The sequence below is a fragment of the Corylus avellana genome, chromosome ca4, assembly GCF_901000735.1.
Source record: "Corylus avellana chromosome ca4, CavTom2PMs-1.0".
Classification (NCBI taxonomy): domain Eukaryota; kingdom Viridiplantae; phylum Streptophyta; class Magnoliopsida; order Fagales; family Betulaceae; genus Corylus; species Corylus avellana.
The window spans coordinates 30,844,840-30,863,857 of NC_081544.1; the positions used below are offsets into that span (position 1 = coordinate 30,844,840).

The 19,018-nt window shown below is 37.6% G+C and overlaps 2 protein-coding genes across 2 annotated transcripts; one reads left to right on the top strand and one right to left on the bottom strand.

Moving 5' to 3' along the window:
* The first annotated feature begins 681 nt into the window (after positions 1–681).
* LOC132178891 (amino acid transporter AVT6A-like) lies at positions 682–5,808 on the top strand. Its single transcript, XM_059591467.1, has 5 exons — positions 682–1,399; positions 2,233–2,385; positions 3,008–3,211; positions 4,509–4,974; positions 5,426–5,808. Exons 1-5 carry the CDS (start codon positions 979–981, stop codon positions 5,550–5,552), a joined length of 1,371 nt encoding a protein of 456 aa, XP_059447450.1. The 5' UTR covers positions 682–978; the 3' UTR covers positions 5,553–5,808.
* LOC132178890 (DNA-directed RNA polymerase 1B, mitochondrial) lies at positions 5,738–18,489 on the bottom strand. The gene is made up of 19 exons (XM_059591466.1): positions 17,448–18,489; positions 15,646–15,918; positions 15,433–15,566; positions 15,261–15,327; positions 15,039–15,097; positions 14,662–14,779; positions 14,364–14,477; positions 14,064–14,195; positions 13,559–13,975; positions 11,394–11,444; positions 10,868–10,938; positions 9,783–9,867; positions 9,371–9,523; positions 9,214–9,288; positions 7,687–7,776; positions 7,527–7,574; positions 6,915–7,029; positions 6,682–6,785; positions 5,738–6,520 (listed from the first exon to the last, which is right to left on the bottom strand). The coding sequence occupies exons 1-19, from the start codon at positions 18,252–18,254 to the stop codon at positions 6,410–6,412; spliced, it is 3,024 nt and encodes a 1,007-aa protein (XP_059447449.1). The 5' UTR covers positions 18,255–18,489; the 3' UTR covers positions 5,738–6,409.
* Between the last annotated feature and the right edge of the window lie 529 nt (positions 18,490–19,018).

Consider the following 19,018-nt stretch of genomic DNA (forward strand, 5'->3'; position numbering starts at 1 on the left):
ACACCGCAACATGCTCACAAAAAAAAAAAGAACTAAAGCTATTTAGTAAATTCATGTACGATTAGCATATAACTTGATAATATAGTAGTAAAATTTAGCTTTTGGATCAGTATCTATAAAAATATAAAATATTTCAGGGTTGATTTTCAATATTTTGTCATCTTAATTGTATGGTAGTGTATAACATTTTAGGACTCCAATATATATATATATATATATATATAATGCAAAGGATGAAGGAGTCAAAATTGGGTTCTGAGTGAAGGCACCATTGTCAACGGCAAGGCCCACTTTTTTCATGTGGGCCCTGCCCATATGTTGGGCCATTATTATTATCATCATAAATCTAATTAAAAAAGAAATAATTAAATTAATATATACGATAAGAATGTTTCTAGGCCTTGTTCAGAATCCTAAGCACATATTCAATTGCTTAAATTTTTTTTTTGGAGAAGAATGAACATAATTAATTGCTTGCAAGTTAACTCCAATTTTCTTTCCCAACACCAGGAAAAAAAGAAGAAGCAAGAAGAAGAAAGAAAAAGGAGGAGATAAAGACAAAACCTACACTTTATACACAAACGTCCAGTCCCTGATTACCCTACCACAAGAAGTGACTACGAACAAACAAACAAGCAAATGTTTTGTGTACCAGTACCATGCTGCTTGTAGGCCACTCTGTACTACTCTTTCTCCAAAGTTGATCATGCTAATATGCTATGTACAAATCATTTCAAAGAACGACTGTGCAGGGAATGAATGGTGATGAGTCAGAGTGAATCTGACAAATTTAAATTTTATCTTTGGGAGCCCACTAAACACGTGATGATCGTGTAGATTTAGTTTTTATTCTCCGATTTCTCTCGCTCCTACCCACCCGGCCTCAATCATTCATCATTTGGAATCTGGATTGAAGATAAGAACGCTACTTTTTTCCACCGGAAAAACTAGTATAGAGTGTCACCGGGAGGTGGAACCATGACCATTGACAAGGAGGAAACTAAGAATTCAAAAAAACCAAAGCAACCCATCAACGAGAAATCGCCGTTGTTGCCAGAGAAGGATGTGGGTCAGCTTTCAAGCAGGGAGGAGCTCAATGGGGCATCATTTACTGGCTCAGTGTTCAATCTATCTACTTCTATTATAGGGGCTGGGATTATGGCACTGCCTGCCACCATGAAGGTGCTGGGTCTTGGCCTTGGCCTTGGTTTGATAGTCTTTGTTGCTCTACTCACAGAAGCTTCGTTGGAGATGCTGCTGAGGTTCAGCAAGGTCGGAAACTCAGAGTCCTATGGAGAGGTGATGGGCGATGCTTTTGGGGGTGTTGGGAGGAGACTGCTCCAGTTTTGTATCTTTGTTAACAATGTTGGGACGCTCGTTGTTTACATGATCATCATTGGTAAAGTTTTGCCTTTGATGATTGATTTTTATTTTTCTCAATACCATATTTAATCTAGTGACTGTTCTTTTCTAGTTTTGTCTAGCATTACTGTTGAAGTATTAAATAGTATATAATCTGTGATTTATCATGATATCATAACAAAGGAATTGAATTTGAATATGAATTTACCGTTAACCTCCATTTTTAATTTTACATATTCTTAGGGTTGGTCTCACTTGTTGAGAGGAACTTAGAGCTCACTCGTAAAGGGGATTGTTAAAGTATTAATTAAATAATCAAATTTGCCATTTTCCTATCCGTTTAAGCTTTTGGAAATGTTGGAAGGAAGAGGCTGCCTCTGATTTGTATTTTGGTTAGCAATGTTGGGATGCTCATTGTTTACATATTGATCATCATTGGTAAATTTATGCCTTTGATGGTTCATTGGACTTATTTTTTCGACCATATTTAATCTAGTGAATGTTCTTTTCAATCATCGTCTAGCATTACTTTTGTTGTGTTTTAAAATTTGAACTTTGTTTAAGACCAAAAGGGAAAGGATTATGTGATTCTGGTTTAAGTACTCTTTGACATACAATGAGCATTAATCAAGATCAATAGTTAACTAGCTTAAACTTCCGGTTTTGATAGCATATAAAGGTAGAGAATGTTATAGACTAAACAATTAACCAAATAATGCATCCCCAGAAGGAAAATTGGGAAATCTAGTGTAAAGAAAATTAAAAACAACTACGAATAACTCTCTGTTTATCTATCATCATGGCTTGCTTGCTTTATAATGCAGTGATATGTGACTGTTCTTATGGCTTTGTATTGGTTATTTCACTCAGGTGATGTGCTTTCTGGGACATCTGCAAGTGGAGTTCACCATGCTGGTGTATTGGAAGGGTGGTTTGGCGTACACTGGTGGAACAGTCGTGCCTTTGTCCTTCTTGTTACAACCATTGTTGTATTTGCTCCATTGTCATGCTTTAAGCGGATAGGTAAATATCTGTTCTGTTAATCTTGTAAGAATTAACAAACACCAGTTTAACATCATAAATGAAGGGATTACAAGACAATTTCTCCATCTCACTCGGTACTTGCAGTCAATAGTTTATGACCTGTGATATTCAATGATCTGCTTCACCAATGCTCGCACTACCAAATGTTATTAATTTCGGTCCTAGCTTTTTTGAATGTGGCCACGCATACCATCTGTTTTATTAATTTATCGTGTTAGTATTTAAAGCACATGATTGAGATAACATACATGACTAATTTGTTTCATCCATTTGTTATATTAGAAAGTCTGAGATTTTTGTTTTCCCTTCTACCGCTACATGCATTTTGATGTGATTACTTTGCTTCTGAACTCTAAAAGAACGAGTAAGAAGTCAATACAAATCTTGTTCCCTTTCACAATGAATCTAGTAGGCCTGAATTCACGTACATATTTTTTATGCTGTAATACTGGAGATGATACACGCATTTCTCAAAAAATTCACGTCACCTTCATCATTATGACATGTCATCAAACGCTACAATATATAGCTCAAGCACTTTTATTCTATCTACCTTGTTGACATGTTTGTTTTGAATGACTCATACTTTCCATGCTTTCAGATTCATTGAGATACACATCTGCTTTAGCAGTGGCGCTAGCCTTCATTTTCTTAGTTATAACCGCGGGAATCACAATTATCAAATCGCTTGATGGAAATATTGCTATACCCAGGTTGCTTCCTAATATTACCGATATTACTTCGGTCTGGAATCTCTTCACAGTTGTCCCTGTTCTTGTTACTGCATTCATCTGCCACTTCAATGGTAAGTTGGCTGATCATAGCATAAATGGAATCTGCGATATACACATATGCATGCATGCTGAATGAAGGCATCATTTTTGTAGATCAGCGATATGTTTTGTTTTTAGTTTTCATTTTGTGAAAACTGGCAAAGAAAGGATGCAGCTCGGTATATAAAGCTGTTCTTCCTGCTAAGTATAAATCAAACTTTCCAACTCCAACACTAGTCCATCGAGAAAGGCATCACCTTTGCTTTACGGTAATTGTGTATCGGCAATAGTGAATGTTAGGATCATTCATGCAATAATGTTTCCCCTTTGAAATCCTTTTCTTTTTCTTTTTCTTTTTCATTTTGGGCAATTAATTTGCTTAAGAGAAAGAAAGGGGCTGAAAATAGTGACTCTGGTCAATTTAGGGTTTATGTGATCAATTATTGAGAAGCCTGCTCAAGTTGATTTAATGTTATAGATTGTTTAGATGCAGGTAGTCTTGCTCAATTTTCATTGCTCCATTCTTGAGATTATAGCCTAGTTTTTCATCGATTTCTCCTACCCTAGTGCAATTTATTGTTTCTTTTTTTGAAGAGTACTATAAAATCTAGTCTTCCTAGGTAATGGTCTCCTCAGAACTGAAGGATAAAGAGATACAAGCCATAGCACATACTGTAATCAACTTTGTTAATTCTTATTATAAAGTTCGCTGCGATATTTTGTTGCGAAACCAGTTTATTTAAATGTTTTAACCGGTGCATAATTCAAAAATTTAAAAGCATAAATGACTATGCACAACATGAACCTATGCAATCATCTACTTTATAGTCTAGCATAGAAGTTAATAACAGGGCTTTTGCCAAATCTTGGCTTGGTGTATGACAAGTGTGCTTCGTGTTGAACACCTCTGCCATAGACTGTTTTAGAAGACTTTACCTGCTTGAGAGTATGGAGTTGTATGATAATCACCACCAGAAAAATAAAATCACATCCACTTGCTTGAAGAATTACAGATTTGTCGAATTCTTTTAGGGGCCCCATTGCAGAGGCTCATTACTCATATTTTTTCCTTTCATCAATAAGTATTAAGTGGGAAGGCTCCCACCCTTGCTTTGGGCCAACGCTATTAATCTTTTGTTGATTTGATGATCTGTAACTTGACTACGGTGTCAAGAACTCTGTAGGATTTGCTAATGTGCTAGATTTTCCCCATTAAAGGCAGGTTCTTTATGAGAACCTACAAATATCATAATTTGTGCTTTATGCATTTCTTTATCTGTTGTTGATTCTTTTAATCAATACCTTCGTAACAGATTTCATTTTTGGCAGTGCATACGATAAACAGCGAGCTTGAAGACTCTTCCCTAATACGACCAGTTGTGCAGACATCATTGGCGCTGTGCTCTTTTGTCTACATACTGACAAGCTTCTTTGGTTTCCTCCTATTTGGTGACTCAACTCTTGATGATGTGCTGGCCAACTTTGACACCAACCTTGGCATTCCATACAGCTCTCTGCTCAATGATACTGTTCGCATCAGCTATGCCCTTCACCTCATGCTTGTTTTCCCAATTCTCTTCTATCCATTGCGCCTCAATTTGGATGGCCTTCTCTTCACTTCAGCCAGGCCTTTGGTTTCAGATAACCTAAGGTTTGCATTGATCAGCAGTGGACTCCTTGTGCTTGTCTTCCTGGGTGCAAATTTTATACCCAACATCTGGGACGCTTTCCAGTTCACTGGAGCAACTGCTACAGTTTGCATAGGATTTATTTTTCCTGCAGCCATTGCTCTAAGGTTAATGTTCTTTCTTTTACCTAGAATTTTAGAAAATGCACATATTACCATTTTAACTTGTAGGAATGGTGTTATGTCTACATGAGTTATTGAATGATTCTGGTCTGAGGAAAATAATTTAGTGATTAAAACAGAGAGAAGGAAGGGAAATGGCAAAGCTGGAACAGGTGACAAATATTTGGAAGATCATGTGCTGAACTGATATACAGCATTTCTTTTTCTTTCTTAGTACATGTCACTGGTCAAATGATGTTTGGTCGGCTTTGTCAGATAGTAGTGTAATAAAAATGTGGTATATAACATTTCTCTTAGCTCAACTAATATTTGTAAGCTGCTATTATAAATTGCAAAAAGGTAATAAACCAAACATTGGTTTAGTTGGCTACTTGGCTTAAAGCTATATCAACTATATGAGCGAGTCATCTTATCCACTTGCTGATTTCTATTTCAGGGATCGTCATCGCATAGCAACAAAGAAGGACAAGATATTATCTGTTTTCATGATTGCTCTCGCTGTGTTTTCAAATTCAGTGGCCATATATAGTGACGCCTGTGCCTTATTCAAAAAGAATGCATGATTTCACTTGGTAACATGGAGAGGAACAGTGGTTTTTCCATCTTTGGAAGATCTAGAAACATCGAAGTGTAGATATATTTTGTAATAAATGAAAGGATCAATAACTTGGTTATTTTCTTCTGCCTCATCTTATTTTGATGGGAAGAGGGGGTGATTGAAGGAGTGGCTTACAAGAGGACGCAGCAGTTAATAGAGAGAGAACTCGAATTGTGTATTATTTTTTCTCTTTAGTACCAATTGCAAAATTTTGTTTTGAATTACAGTAAGAATCAAGAGGGGAAAACAAGAACTAGCATCGAAACAAATTGCACACATCTTCGGTGACAATATACTAACAGAAAAACACATGACAACGATCCAATTGGCTAGTTGAGCCAAAATCATCAGAAGCCCAGTGAGATTGAGGAGCCTTCTTGTGGGCATTCAAAGCTATAACTCATCGCTCATCTGTTTTAATCACCACCAATCGCTTTAATGTCTTCCGTTCAATACCTAACCCTACTTGATATTAGTGTTGGAGCTGTTATTTCTACTATATGCTGCACGTAACATCATCTTGTTTCCTCAGATCCTTTAAAAAATAGTTGATGAAGAAGGCAGAGCCGAATGTCGTCTCCCAATCGCTGAAGCACTCTGTTTGGACATATATACAAGAATTTCCACGGGAAACTGATTGTGGGTAGTCCAACCTTGACTTTGTGCTCAACGTTTCTGCTATTATAATGGGCTGGAGCCACTTGACTTCGACAATCTCATGCCTGTGAATGAGCTAAAGCTGCCATCACCTTCCACTGAAGGACAAAGATTCGGAGTCCCTAGTTAAAAAGGGGCACTGCCAAATTAAGCATATGGCTCAGACTAGTTGAAGAAATAGGGAGATTCCAGCACATCTTTGAGATCAAAGTCTCCCCGCTCTGGCAGGGGAGGAAAGTTCAATGTGGGGAAAGTTGTCTGGAAGCTCTCCAACAACTGCGTAAGAAGGCAAAAACAAAAGCAATCATCAATGCCATGTCAACAGACAATAAATAACCCAGTGAATGCAAAGTAAGAAACCAATAATTACAAGTAAATAACAAAAGTAGAGATCTTCAATCATAATTGAAGGACTTTTACAAGTGAAGAAACTTTACATTCTCCAGTATTGGTGCATCGTAGAGTTCAACAAACTTTTCTCTTAGTATTCTGTTCATTTCATCAACATCACATGCGTGTGTCCAATATGAATCATGGACTCCTGTATTCAAACATAGGTATGACGTAATGAACTTTCAAACACAGTATGTATATGTGTGCATTAATGAAATATGAAATGTGAAAGAGAAAAAAGAAAAAAGAAAAAAGAAAAAGGGAATCCAGTTTAAACCTGCAAAGTTTAGGCCAGCCCTTTTGCTGGCAACAGCGGTCATCATCATGTGCGATCCGTCAAGGGAGTGCACAAAATTTGGGGGAAAAGCTGTCCTCTGCCGCTTAACCATGACCTATAAAAGTTACCCAAAGGAAAAAGGTGATCAAAGGATTGGTTCTTAGATAGCTTAAAACTTGCACTCATGAGAAAAGGGCAATACTTTAAAATCACAGACAGGATATGAATTTGTATGTGGTTGCAGATAGCTCCCTTAAGGAAAATCAGATACATGAATGAAGAAAAAGATTCAGTGCATGGCTGAAGATGGCTCCATTGAGGAATATCATGTACATACAATACTTGTTATATGGCTTGATGAGGGTTCCGTTATATTTTGTTTCAAATCTGAGTGTAAACATATCAAAGCCAGATTCAACTCAGATCCAAGTCTGCTCTCTCTCTCTCTCTCTCTCTAGTTTAGAATTAAAAATTGATAATTCCAATCAGAATACCGAACCTTATCCCCTTGACAGCCCTAATTAATTAGGCATATACTTGGCATGCAACAATGACCTTTTAAGGCACCGATATTAATGAAGCAGACACAAGAAAAAGGTTGAACAAAGCTACCTTGTCAGTTTCTCGTCGTAGTGTCAACACCTGAAGAGAAGTCTTAATCTGCATGGGATTCAACACAGCATCTTAATGAGATACCCAATATTAGTATTGGACTTGTTTGTAATTGTAAAAACTATTGAATAGGTATTCTATAATTTTGTTAGAACATTACAAGGTGCCTTGCCAGTTGCCGGTAAGGTTGTACAACAGGAAGTCCAAGAGGTGTGGTCCATCGCACAGGCTGATTCTCCGAAGCTATAACCTGTTTTATGTTCAAAGTTAGAAGTCAGACTCAAAGTTAGACTCAACAATGCAAAAGCATGAGCAATGGCATTTAAGTTTTGACCCTATAGTTTAAAATTGCGAACATTGTGTTAAGAGACACAGCTGGTATAGAATAAGTGGCTCACATAGCAACGAGTACATGTCTGACAACAGAGACAAAAAACTTCTGACATTAGAAATTCCAAACCATACATAGATGTTCACTAAGCACCAAGAAAAACATATTTGTGGATATATGTCATAACAAATATAAAAATTCCAGGACTTCACCTGAAGTTACTCATTACCTTGATCAGAACTATATAGTTCAGTATTACTGTGATGGCTGAGGTGCAGTCAAACCAAAAGACACACAAAAACAAAAACAAAAGAAGAATGGAAAATGGAACCAGAGGCCCACACCGAATACATTCTTCCTCCCAAACGAACAATTGGCATTTAAGATTTTAAATGTTGAAAGTGAATTATCATTGGCCAACCACCTAAATGTTCTTTCATGGCTTCATCGGTACTAAACCTAATCAGAATTTTCATCGAAATTTCCAATTCTGTTACCCTCTTGACAGGATTTGGCACATGGATGTACAACAGGCTAGGCTCCAAGCATCCTTGACCATTCGTTATGTATGTAATAAGAATTTTTATTAGAGTGAGGAGAGAACTTATGCATGCAAGGTGCATAAAAACTACAGAAGATCCACTAAAGTAGCTCAATGTAACTACAGAAGATCCGCTAAAGTTGCAAGATTCATGCAATATAAGATGTAAGAAGTCTATAATTGCTAAATGTAACAGCAGTACTGGAGATTTAAACTCAACAGTAGCTCAACACCATTAAATGTGTGATTATTCCTCTTGTTCCAAATCATCCACATGAGACAAAGGGGAGCTGCATTTCAGAAAGAATTGTTTTGAGGCTGTCCAAATAAACCTTCCCAGGTAAGATACACAACAAAGTCATTTCAGCCCATTTTAAAGGTAGGGTGCACACCAACAATTTTACCCAGAAAAAATAAAAACAAAAGGCCATAACTCTCTATTAAGGGAGCAATTAAGCAACAAGTGATCAATAGACCTGCCACTACATTTGCACATGCTAAACATATTAACTGGAATCATATTCCGACTGGTTTGACCAAGATATTCAAAGAGGTCTAATTAGAACACCCCACACCAACCCCACCCACCCCATGCATGAAAACATCATCTGATAAGGCTTCTCATGGCACGTACATACTTATATACATAGCATACAAGAGTCAATAGGCGAAAAAGAACAGAACCCAGAAACAGGTGGGTGGGGGGTGGGACAAAAAGCATATTTTGCACGTGTGCTTAAATTCCGCAGCTATTAATGGTTACATCAGTCACAAACTTCTGTTGTAAGCAAGTAATCACAAGATTGATGACACACCTTTGCACAATCGCCAAGCCAACTCATGATACTTCTTGCAGCTTCAAACATCTCTCCTAAAGCAGTCAATGTGGTCTGCTCAGGCAGTGAAATAATCAGTACAAAGTCTAATATATGCACATATTAGCATGCGTGCCGGACGGATTTATTCTTTTACCTTTGCAGCATAACAAGATGCAGCAAACAACTCGCTATCATCTTCAATGGCACAACGTTCCTTCAATCTCTTCTTGATCTGGTCACGGGCACCAATATAAGTGACACCATACACAGATGTCATCACTGTTTGCTTTACCAATTTCCGGTCCACCTAAGGATACCCAGTATTACAATATAACAAATGCGAAGGCAAACTACAGAATTATAATATAAGAAATTGCAATCAACTGGTTTCACAAAAAAAATCCTTTTGATGGCAACTCCAAGCAATCTATTTTATATACAAGATAATAGTTTTAGCTAAGTCATTAAAAAGTCTTCATAATTTTAACAATTACTACCACCCTATTGAAGTACATAATCTGGACCAAATTTTTACACCAAAATATTTGACAAGTAATGACAGAAACCTGATTGATTAAAAGCCTCGCGTACTTTGCATGTGGATTAGTTGCAGGATCTTTTTCTGCATCACTCCTCATGATATCTAGTACTCTGCAACCACAACAATAAATTTCAATCAGATTTCAATCAATGGAAATAGGAAAATCAATGAGGGTACTGGGTACAGTACCCCTCTGAATCTGTATCTGCTCATGAGTTGAACCAAGAACTCCTTTTATTAAAGGGAGAGAAGTACTATGTGTCTACAAGAGCCAGCAGTAACGTTAATCAAATTAGATTGATTAAAAGGATTGCTTTTGGAAAATTTAGGCACTTCAACATCAGAATTACTGGCATCTTTAATTGAAACATGATTTTTTTTTTTTTTTCTCTTTTTGATGAATTAATTGAAGCATGATTATAGCATGCAGAAGTAAAACCATTTAAATAATTTGAACCTAAACTGGCAGACTTAGTTTAACTTGTTTAAAAACAGAAACAAATGAAAATCAGTGGATTTTTTTTTTTTTTTTTTTTTGAGACAGGAACTTTTATTAATATAGCTGATATTGTAATGTAACCTCAAAAAAAACATAACTGCTTATTGCAATTTTAATCAAAATTTGGTGTCATATTATTACTGTCGATTCTCTTCTTCCTTTAGAATACATCAATGAAGATATCACATAATTTGTGAACATGGTCTTTCAAATCTTTGTTGATATGATTCTGAGTTTTGGATCACCTCTTTTTGTTTTTTTGCATGACGCACATGGTATACAACAGAGATAAACAACCTGAACAGGTCAACGAGGACCTTTCTTAATTGAATACCAATCAAAAAATGCTCATCGTTGATCTCTTTATACTGATTAAAGGAAGAAAATTAGTGAGTGGTAATCTTTTACTTTATCCTAACAAGAGAGAGTGTTTACTTTTAAACTTGATGTGACGTCTGAATGACAAAGCTTCACTTTAAAGCAACAATATTTAGTTTTGTTTTTGTATGTTTAAGGAACTTCTTTCCTCATTTCATCTTGGTTAGGTTCTCATTTTCTTTATTCTTTCACAATTCAGTGGAAAACATGTCTAGAGAGAGAGAGATGCTTGCCTGGCGGCGATTCCTGAGTAAACATCTGCAGGTTTGTCTCCCGCAACAAGATTTACTGCAGCTGCTCCCAGCTATGAAATTAAAGCAATTTAACCAATAAATAGAAAAATTTACACAAGCATGTGTGATGTACAACATACAGATGTTAGGCAAGAGTGCTGGAAATGAGTGAGGAAAGATTTAAGAACCCTAATATTTTCCAAAACCCCCTGGAGGTATTCTGATCAGCCATGAGGTGACATATGCGAAGAGCAGAACTGTGACTATCTCTCTCTCTCTCTCTCTCTCTCTCTATATATATATATATATATATCATCATGTAATTTATTTTTAATGTTGCGAGTTTCAATCCATCAAATTTATGGCCAAAAAGAACTTTGACATAATATGAAAGGCTTTAAAAATATATTTAAATGTCCTAAAACCAAGCTTAAACCATACTTCCATATCCCACAAAGATAGCTTCATTGTGCAGCTTATACGTACTGCAACTTCTTAAATCCCAACAACTAGAAAAGTTTGTTACCTTGTCCCTTCCAAGAGCAGCATAATGTTGTAAGCCATTACATGAACCATCCTTGCAAAAGAAGAAGGGAGAAACAAAAAAAAAATAAGACAAAGATGTATTATGGGAAAACCAAAGCATGGGTTTTGAAGAATATACATTTATATAAATGTGCATACGTGTGGGTGTGTAAATTTGCAAAAGCTAGGTATTCTTAATACAGATCAGGATTCCTTAGAATTTCTAGGATATTTTTTTGATAAGTAAATAGATTTCACTAAAAATCAAAGGCCACACTCAAGTAGACAGGAAGTATAAAAGAGAAATCTTATCATTATGTTCAAAGCTCGGGTCATTTCTTTCTATCCAAATGCACCACATCAAACAGAGTGGGATCATCTTCTCTCTTAGGATATTTTTCCGAGTGGATTTCTTCAAATCTCAACTATTTTTTTTCAAATTAAATGGTTGAGATAGTACCATATCAGTATTTGTCACTTTTATACCATATTTATCACTTCAATACTTACAATATTTTTCCATATTTTAAAAGTCATAAATGCTGATATGGCAAAATCTCAACCACTTAATTTGAAAACAATGGTTGAGATCTAAGGAAACCTACACGATAGAATGCCCTAAGAATCCTGTTGGGGGAGGATTTCCGTGGAAGAGTGTGTGGCGTACCCAAGCTCCTCTGAGGGCGAGTTTTTTTGTGTGGTCGGCGGCTTTGGGAAAAATTTTGACCCTGGACAATCTTAGAAAGTGACGGGTGATTGTGACAAACAGGTGTTGTATGTGCAAGAAGTCCGAGGAGACGGTGGATCATCTTCTCCTTCATTGCGAGGTAGCTTATACTTTGTGGAGCACCTTTTTCGGTCGGTTTGGGTTGTCTTGGGTGATGCCGAAGAGGGTTTTGGATTTTCTCGCTTGTTGGTGGTCTTCGGGGAGGAGGGAGAGTGCCGCGGTGTGGAAAATGGTGCCTACGTGCTTTTTTTGGTGTCTATGGAGGGAAATGAATAATAGGTGCTTTGAGGATGTGGAGGGGACTTGGGAAGACATTTTAGCCTCTTGCTTCCAAACTTTATACCTTTGGACCGTTGCGCATGTCTCTCCTGTTTCGATTAGTTATGATGATTTTCTTCTTCGTTTTTCTCCTTCTAGTTAGGTGATCCTATTGTATACTCCCAGTGTACCTTGGGGCGCCTATACGCTTTTTAATAAAACTTCTTATTACTTATCAAAAAAAAAAAAAAAATGCCCTAAGAATACTAGGAAATCTTGATCCTCTCAATACTATATTCAAAATATATATGCCCTGTATCACACTTCATAAACTATATAGGAGTACAGAGGTCTCTCAGAAACCTCTTAAAAGAAAAAGGAACAACAGAAATATCTCTATACAATTTTCAAGACCATCCAGACAAACTCTTGTGCAAGTGTAAACTGTATTAAAAGCATGTGTGACTTCCAACAATTTATTAACATTGCAGTTGTCTATAGGAAGGCATACCCTACCCTCCATATACTAGATCTTAGGAGCTGCTAAAGTCTTTTAAGTGCTAAGAAGTTTTGCAATCAATCTTTTTTGTGATAACCGGGGTATCCGGGGCTTTGCCCTGACTAGATCCCAAAAACACCGTGCAATGCGTCCCCTTCACACGGGTTGGGTAAAGCTCAGGCTTTCACTCGGAGGCGTGACTTCAAGAAATTGTTAACACCCAAGGGCGGTCGAACCTTAGACTTGATGCTTCATGAGACACCAGGGCCAAGTGGCTTACCACTCAAGCCAACCAGATCAGTAAAGTAAGTTTATAAAAAGAAAAAACTCCTTTTGAGATATTGTAACCTCACTTCTACATAATGAAACACATGCAGAAGCAAGCCACATGCACACAGGCACGCGAATGCTGCATAGAGAAGCATATAAATTTATGCAAGAAAAAATATCCTAGCTTAAGTTCCAGGTTATGCAGTTGCACACATCTGTTCTTTGTGCTTACTCTTTCTCTTTTTAAGCATGAAACATGCTATTTTATCTTCAATTTCGATGAAAAAGCTTCCAGCAAGGAATAGAAAGATTGGTTATTTCTCAAATGAATTAGAGTATCATGTATATAAACGATTATTACTTAACATAAATATTCCCCGATTAAATTTTGTGACCGGCGAGAAAAAGGTACCTGGTGGATAGGCATATGTGAAATACTAGTTTCTGGAGAGGGGCTTCTCAATGCTTCTGACAGATTAACACAAGCTGCCAGGCATTGGAAAGGATCCTCCGCACTTAACCACCACCTCCTTCCTTCAAGAGGCCTGTCTGCGGAATCGAAAATATCATCTAAATGGTTTTCAGTAAATGCTATCCGGCCCTCATAAGATAACTTGTCTACACCACCAGCATACAAATTTGCCAAATGTATCTTCAACCACCTTAAGCCTGACTTTCCAAGAGGGCGTCCCTCTGCAAACTCAAGGATGCCTCGGCATAGATCAGAACCAAGATGGTTTAAATATGGGTGCATGGGGTATGCACGACCTCGGAAATCAAGGTTATGTGGGTAGTAGAAGCCTTCTTCATCCTTCATCTTACGAGCAACCTGCTCCCAAATCAGAAGAATTAATACACGATCTATTGGAACATTCAACTACACTAAATAAATTCAACTAATCAAGGAAGCTTCTTACACAAAGTTTAAGTTCTATATCGCACCGCTGGGAATGCCTCTCACAATTCTCCTTTTTTGCAGCTTTAACTTTCCACCTCCATTTCCGAATTTCTGCTTCATCTTCTGTGTCTGGTTCCTCTGGCAGAGGAACCTATCTTGGAAAAGTGAAAGAAGAATGGTTAATGAAAACCAAAAGCATATTGCTTTAATGGATAATTATTTTGAGCGGTAAGTTTTTGTTGAACAAGATGAGTTCATTCATTCAAAATAGTGAAAACAAAATGCACCAATTGGAAAGGAAAAATAAATTGTTACCCACATCTTCACGGTCGACCAAGTCAGCAAGACCGCCTCCACTAGCCCATATTCTGTCTAGCACACCAAGTACCCTCTTGTTCACCCTCCATTTGGTATTTCCAAGAGTATCCAGAGCCTAGCAATAGGGCAACAACCAAAAAGCCAAATTCAGAGAGCTTCACAGAATAGCAAACATATGATCAAAGGATGAATTTTTCAATGCCTATCACAAAGGGCAAGATAACATATAGAACTAACAATCACACTAAGCAATAAATACAGATCAGTAACTAAAATACCAAAATCCAGAGTGCTCAGACCTCAAAAACAGGTTCTAATTGACTTCTTGGAGTCCTCTTAACTGCTTCACGTAGTTGTTTTGCTCCATGTGTTCGCATAACATAGGATGGTAAAAACAAGTATGCACCTTTATCATACCTGCCAAAGCATTGCGAAATTTACTAAAAACCAACATAGGACACGACCCTGAAAGAGTACAATCTATCTAGCTTTCAAATGAACATTTAAGTGACACAACAAGCTAAATAAGCAGAAGATATCCAGAACATTTTGATTCTCTATTTTTATGATCCAGAGTCCCATATTCTATGATTAAACAATATCCTTTTGCCAAGAACCACCCCAAGTTAAATTGATCAAATAACCAGAAATTTTGATAGAAAGCTTGATGCCATACCCTGTCCAGTTTTGAGGAGGCACTAACATAGGCATGTACGGAATGACCATGTGCCTAGCCTGTTTGGACATAACAAAATAAAACAATTGTTACTCATCATGAATAGAAAAGCATCCAATGAAATTCTTCGTTGCACTTCCATAACTGTCAAAATGAAAATTTTTACTAGAAGAAAGCGCCAACCAAATATGAGCAGCTCCAGGAAGCTAGTGGTCTACTTACAGTTCTCTGTAGTCCTTTGAAAACTAATGGGTCGCATTCAATAACACCGTATCTTCTGCTGGACTTCCTGTAAATATGATGGGAAAGAAAAAACACACAATTAAATATAGTGTGTTTGTGTGTGTGTGAGAGAGAGAGAGAGAGAGAGAGAGAGAGAGAGATTTAATCTCACTGTGTTTCGTTCGTCACAGTTTTGAGGGTGTGTAAAAATGCAGGCCGAATATCTGGTGGGCTATCTCCTAATTGATCGATTGGAGGTTGTATATAGGCTGTTTCCGCCAACAATTGAATTAAGCGGCAGCCAACCTGGAAAGTACAAACACCAAGTTATAAAAACAACAGCAGCAATATGACATCCACATTTACAAGTACAGAAATCACAAACCTTAACGTGAGCTTCCTGACCCCAAGGCTTTGAGTCATCATGTGCCTTCAATATTCCCCTTACTTGATGCACCTTTTGCTTCTTCATCAGTTTAGAAACTCTTTTCCTTAAATTCTCCTGCTCTTTGGTCAGTTTCCTTTGTTCGTTAATCATGGGATCAGATTCACCTTCAGGTTTCTTATCTGTTGTGTTCTTATCAGATTCACCTTCAGCATTCTTATCTGTGGCGCTCTTCTTCTTCTTTGTCTTCTCCAAAAACCTGTATATCCTAGCCTGGTGCACATAACAGATTATCACATGCAAGTTTTTTACTAATAGAGAATGGCAAGAAACTGGACACCCTGCTTGGGCAAATTGTAAATTCAAGTCCTTGTGCACATAACAGATTATCACATGCAAGTTTTTTACTAATAGAGAATGGCAAGAAACTGGACACCCTGCTTGGGCAAATTGTAAATTCAAGTCCTTGTGCATAACAAGCACCAATGCCTCATGTGGAAGATGGTTTCATCGTGCCTTATGTGGTGTCTTTGGAGCCTTAAGTGATGTCTTTAGAGGGAAATAAAGTACCGATGTTTTGAACCATGAACGAATAATGGGGGAACTAAAGGATTTTTTTTTTTTAAGACTCTACCTTTGGACAGCTGCCTTCTACTCAAGTATTTCAAGTTTTCATGTTGTTCTTGAGCTTTTTTCCTCTTCTAACTACATGTTTCTCTTGTATACTTCATATGTACTTGAGTTGCGTCTTTTGCGCTTTTTTTATAAATTGCATTTACTTATCAACAAAGAAAAAAAGAAATAATGCCTCCCATTTCTTGATGATGAAAAAACTAAAAGTCACTAAACGTTTTTCATTAAAAAACTGAAATCTAGCTGCTGAAGGGCATTTTGGTGTCCATGGAGATTTAGAGCAGCAGCATTAAGGAAGAGATTGTAATAGTAAGAATCATGGAATTTTCTAAAGCATGCTGGGCAAATACAAGCAGTTCCACCCACTGGAACTGTATAAGAATGTGACGAAGGTGAACTACATTAATGATCTTCTACTACAAGTAACAGATTCAACTTGATTGCCACATATATTTGAGATCTACCTACAGTCTGTAAGATGAAAAAGATTATAAAAGACAGATGCTTTGTTTCCATTTGTTTGTCACAGTCCATCAAAGTCGAATGCTGAAGATTTGGTGGTACATTGAAAGAAATTACTTTCTACCAAATAAAAAGCAAACCAATTATCAGGAGGCGGCACGTTATGATGGACAGATGTTGCATGTGCAAGAGGAATGGGAAATCTATGGACCACCTTCTTCTTCATTGCAATGTGGCTTCGGCCATTAGAAGTGCTTTTTTTAGTCGTTTTGGAATGTCCTCGGTTATGCCTAAACGTGTTGTTGATCTGTATGACTGCCTGTGGTCGTCGTCTAGCAGGCCAAGGAGTGTTGCGGTGTGGAAAATGGTGCCCACGTGCCTTATTTGGTGCTTATGGAGGGAAATGAATTATAGAAACTTTGACAACAGGGAGAGGACACAAGGATAAATTTTTTTGATAAGTGCTAGGGTAAATTTTATCTTTGTTTATGAAACATTGTATCTACGGACAGCGGCATTTGTGTCTCCTTTGTTGATTAGTTATAGTGACCTCCTTGTTCGTTTTGCTATTTCTAGTTAGGTGGTTCTTTTTGTGTACTTAGGGGTGCCTTAGGCTTCCAATGAGATTGGTTTATTTCTTACAAAAATTTAATTAAAAAAAAAAAAGGCAAACCAATTATCAAAATGAAGATCATAGGCATACTCACCTCCTGCTCGATTGCTTCACCTATCTGGAGAGCGGCTTGCACAACCCTGGTACTGCCTATCCCTCCAGTATTCGTCATCAACAACCCCATCAACTTATGCATTGTAATGACCGCCATCTTATCCGCCGGTAATTGATCAAAATGTGGATAATGAGAAGGTTTCTGCCTCTTTTGCTGGCTAGATTCTTGATCCTCAGCAATTGCATCGCGTAAGGGCTCAAACCAACCAAGAAATAAGGACTTCATGTAAGGCAAATTGGGTGCAAGCTTATGTTCACACATATCCGTCAGGAGTTCCTGGTACTCCTTGGCCGCCTCATCCCACGCCTCAGTCTCCATCTTTATCTGCCGCCTTCGAAGCGTATTATACATCCCTATCCCCATACCCGCCACCATTTTCTTCGGCCGCCTAGATTGAGATTCCATCGCCTTGTCTTCTTTAATCATTTCCTCCATCAATTCTTGCACTTCATCGGACCCCGACAAGTCCTCCTCGGAAGCAATAGCCTCGGCGGCGCTCGCATAACCTTTCACACAGCTACAATTCCCGGAAAACCCAAAAGGGTTACTTAAATTTGCGGAGCTGGGTCTTCCCAATCCACTTTTTTGAGAAGATAACACACCACTTCGACCAAAACCCATTATCGGAAACCAATAATTTACGCATTTTGGGGCCTGGTGAAGTCTGATTTTCTCGAGTAAATTCAAGTCTTGAGAAAATATAATGGAACTAGATGGAGAAGAAGAAGGCAGGCAAGAGCGAATAATCCCTTTGGAAGAAGCTTGCCTGGCTAAATTCCTCCACATGTTTCAGTGGACTTTCTCTGCTTAGCAAGAAGGGTAGAGGAATCAAGCTCGTTGCTAAAAGTAGCAGATGAAAATATGAGAATGGGCATAAGAAATTAAAATTCTCTTCGATTTTGATTTCCGGGAAAGCGTGAGACAGTAAATAATGGACAAGAAAGAAATGGGAAACGTGAGATCTCAGTGGAGGAGGAGGAGAACAAAGAAGCGCACTTCGTAGCCGCCTTCAAAACCCTCCTTAAACCTACGTTCTCTCTGTTTTTGTTTATGTCGTTCCGAATATTTAGAACTCAACCCGTGTTTCTGACCCGCTGATGTTTACTGGTCCAATACTCAAAAGCCCTGCCTTTATTGGGCTGACCCAATACCCAATGTGCTCCCTTTTTTTGTTTTTCCTACCGAAAAGAAGCCCATTTTTCTTTGCTGTTCTTTTCCTTTTTACCCTTTTTTTTTTTTTTTTTGTCCTTTTCAAGCCTTTAGGATTTGAAGTTTTACAGAATGAATAATTGGTTTGATGAACCATAATGTCCAATATTTTTTTTTCTTTTTTTTTTTGGGGGGGCATCCAACTTCTTATGTCATGTCGCCATATTTTACATGATAGTAAACATAGTTGACACAAGGTTTTTTTTTTTTTTTTCCGAATAACAAGAAGGGTTTAAGGAGTGTTTTTTTCACTCTTGATTCTAAGAAAAAGAAAAAGAAAAGAAAAAAGAAGTGAAAATACTCCCATAACAACTGAGAGCAGCGACCCATTTGACAATGGA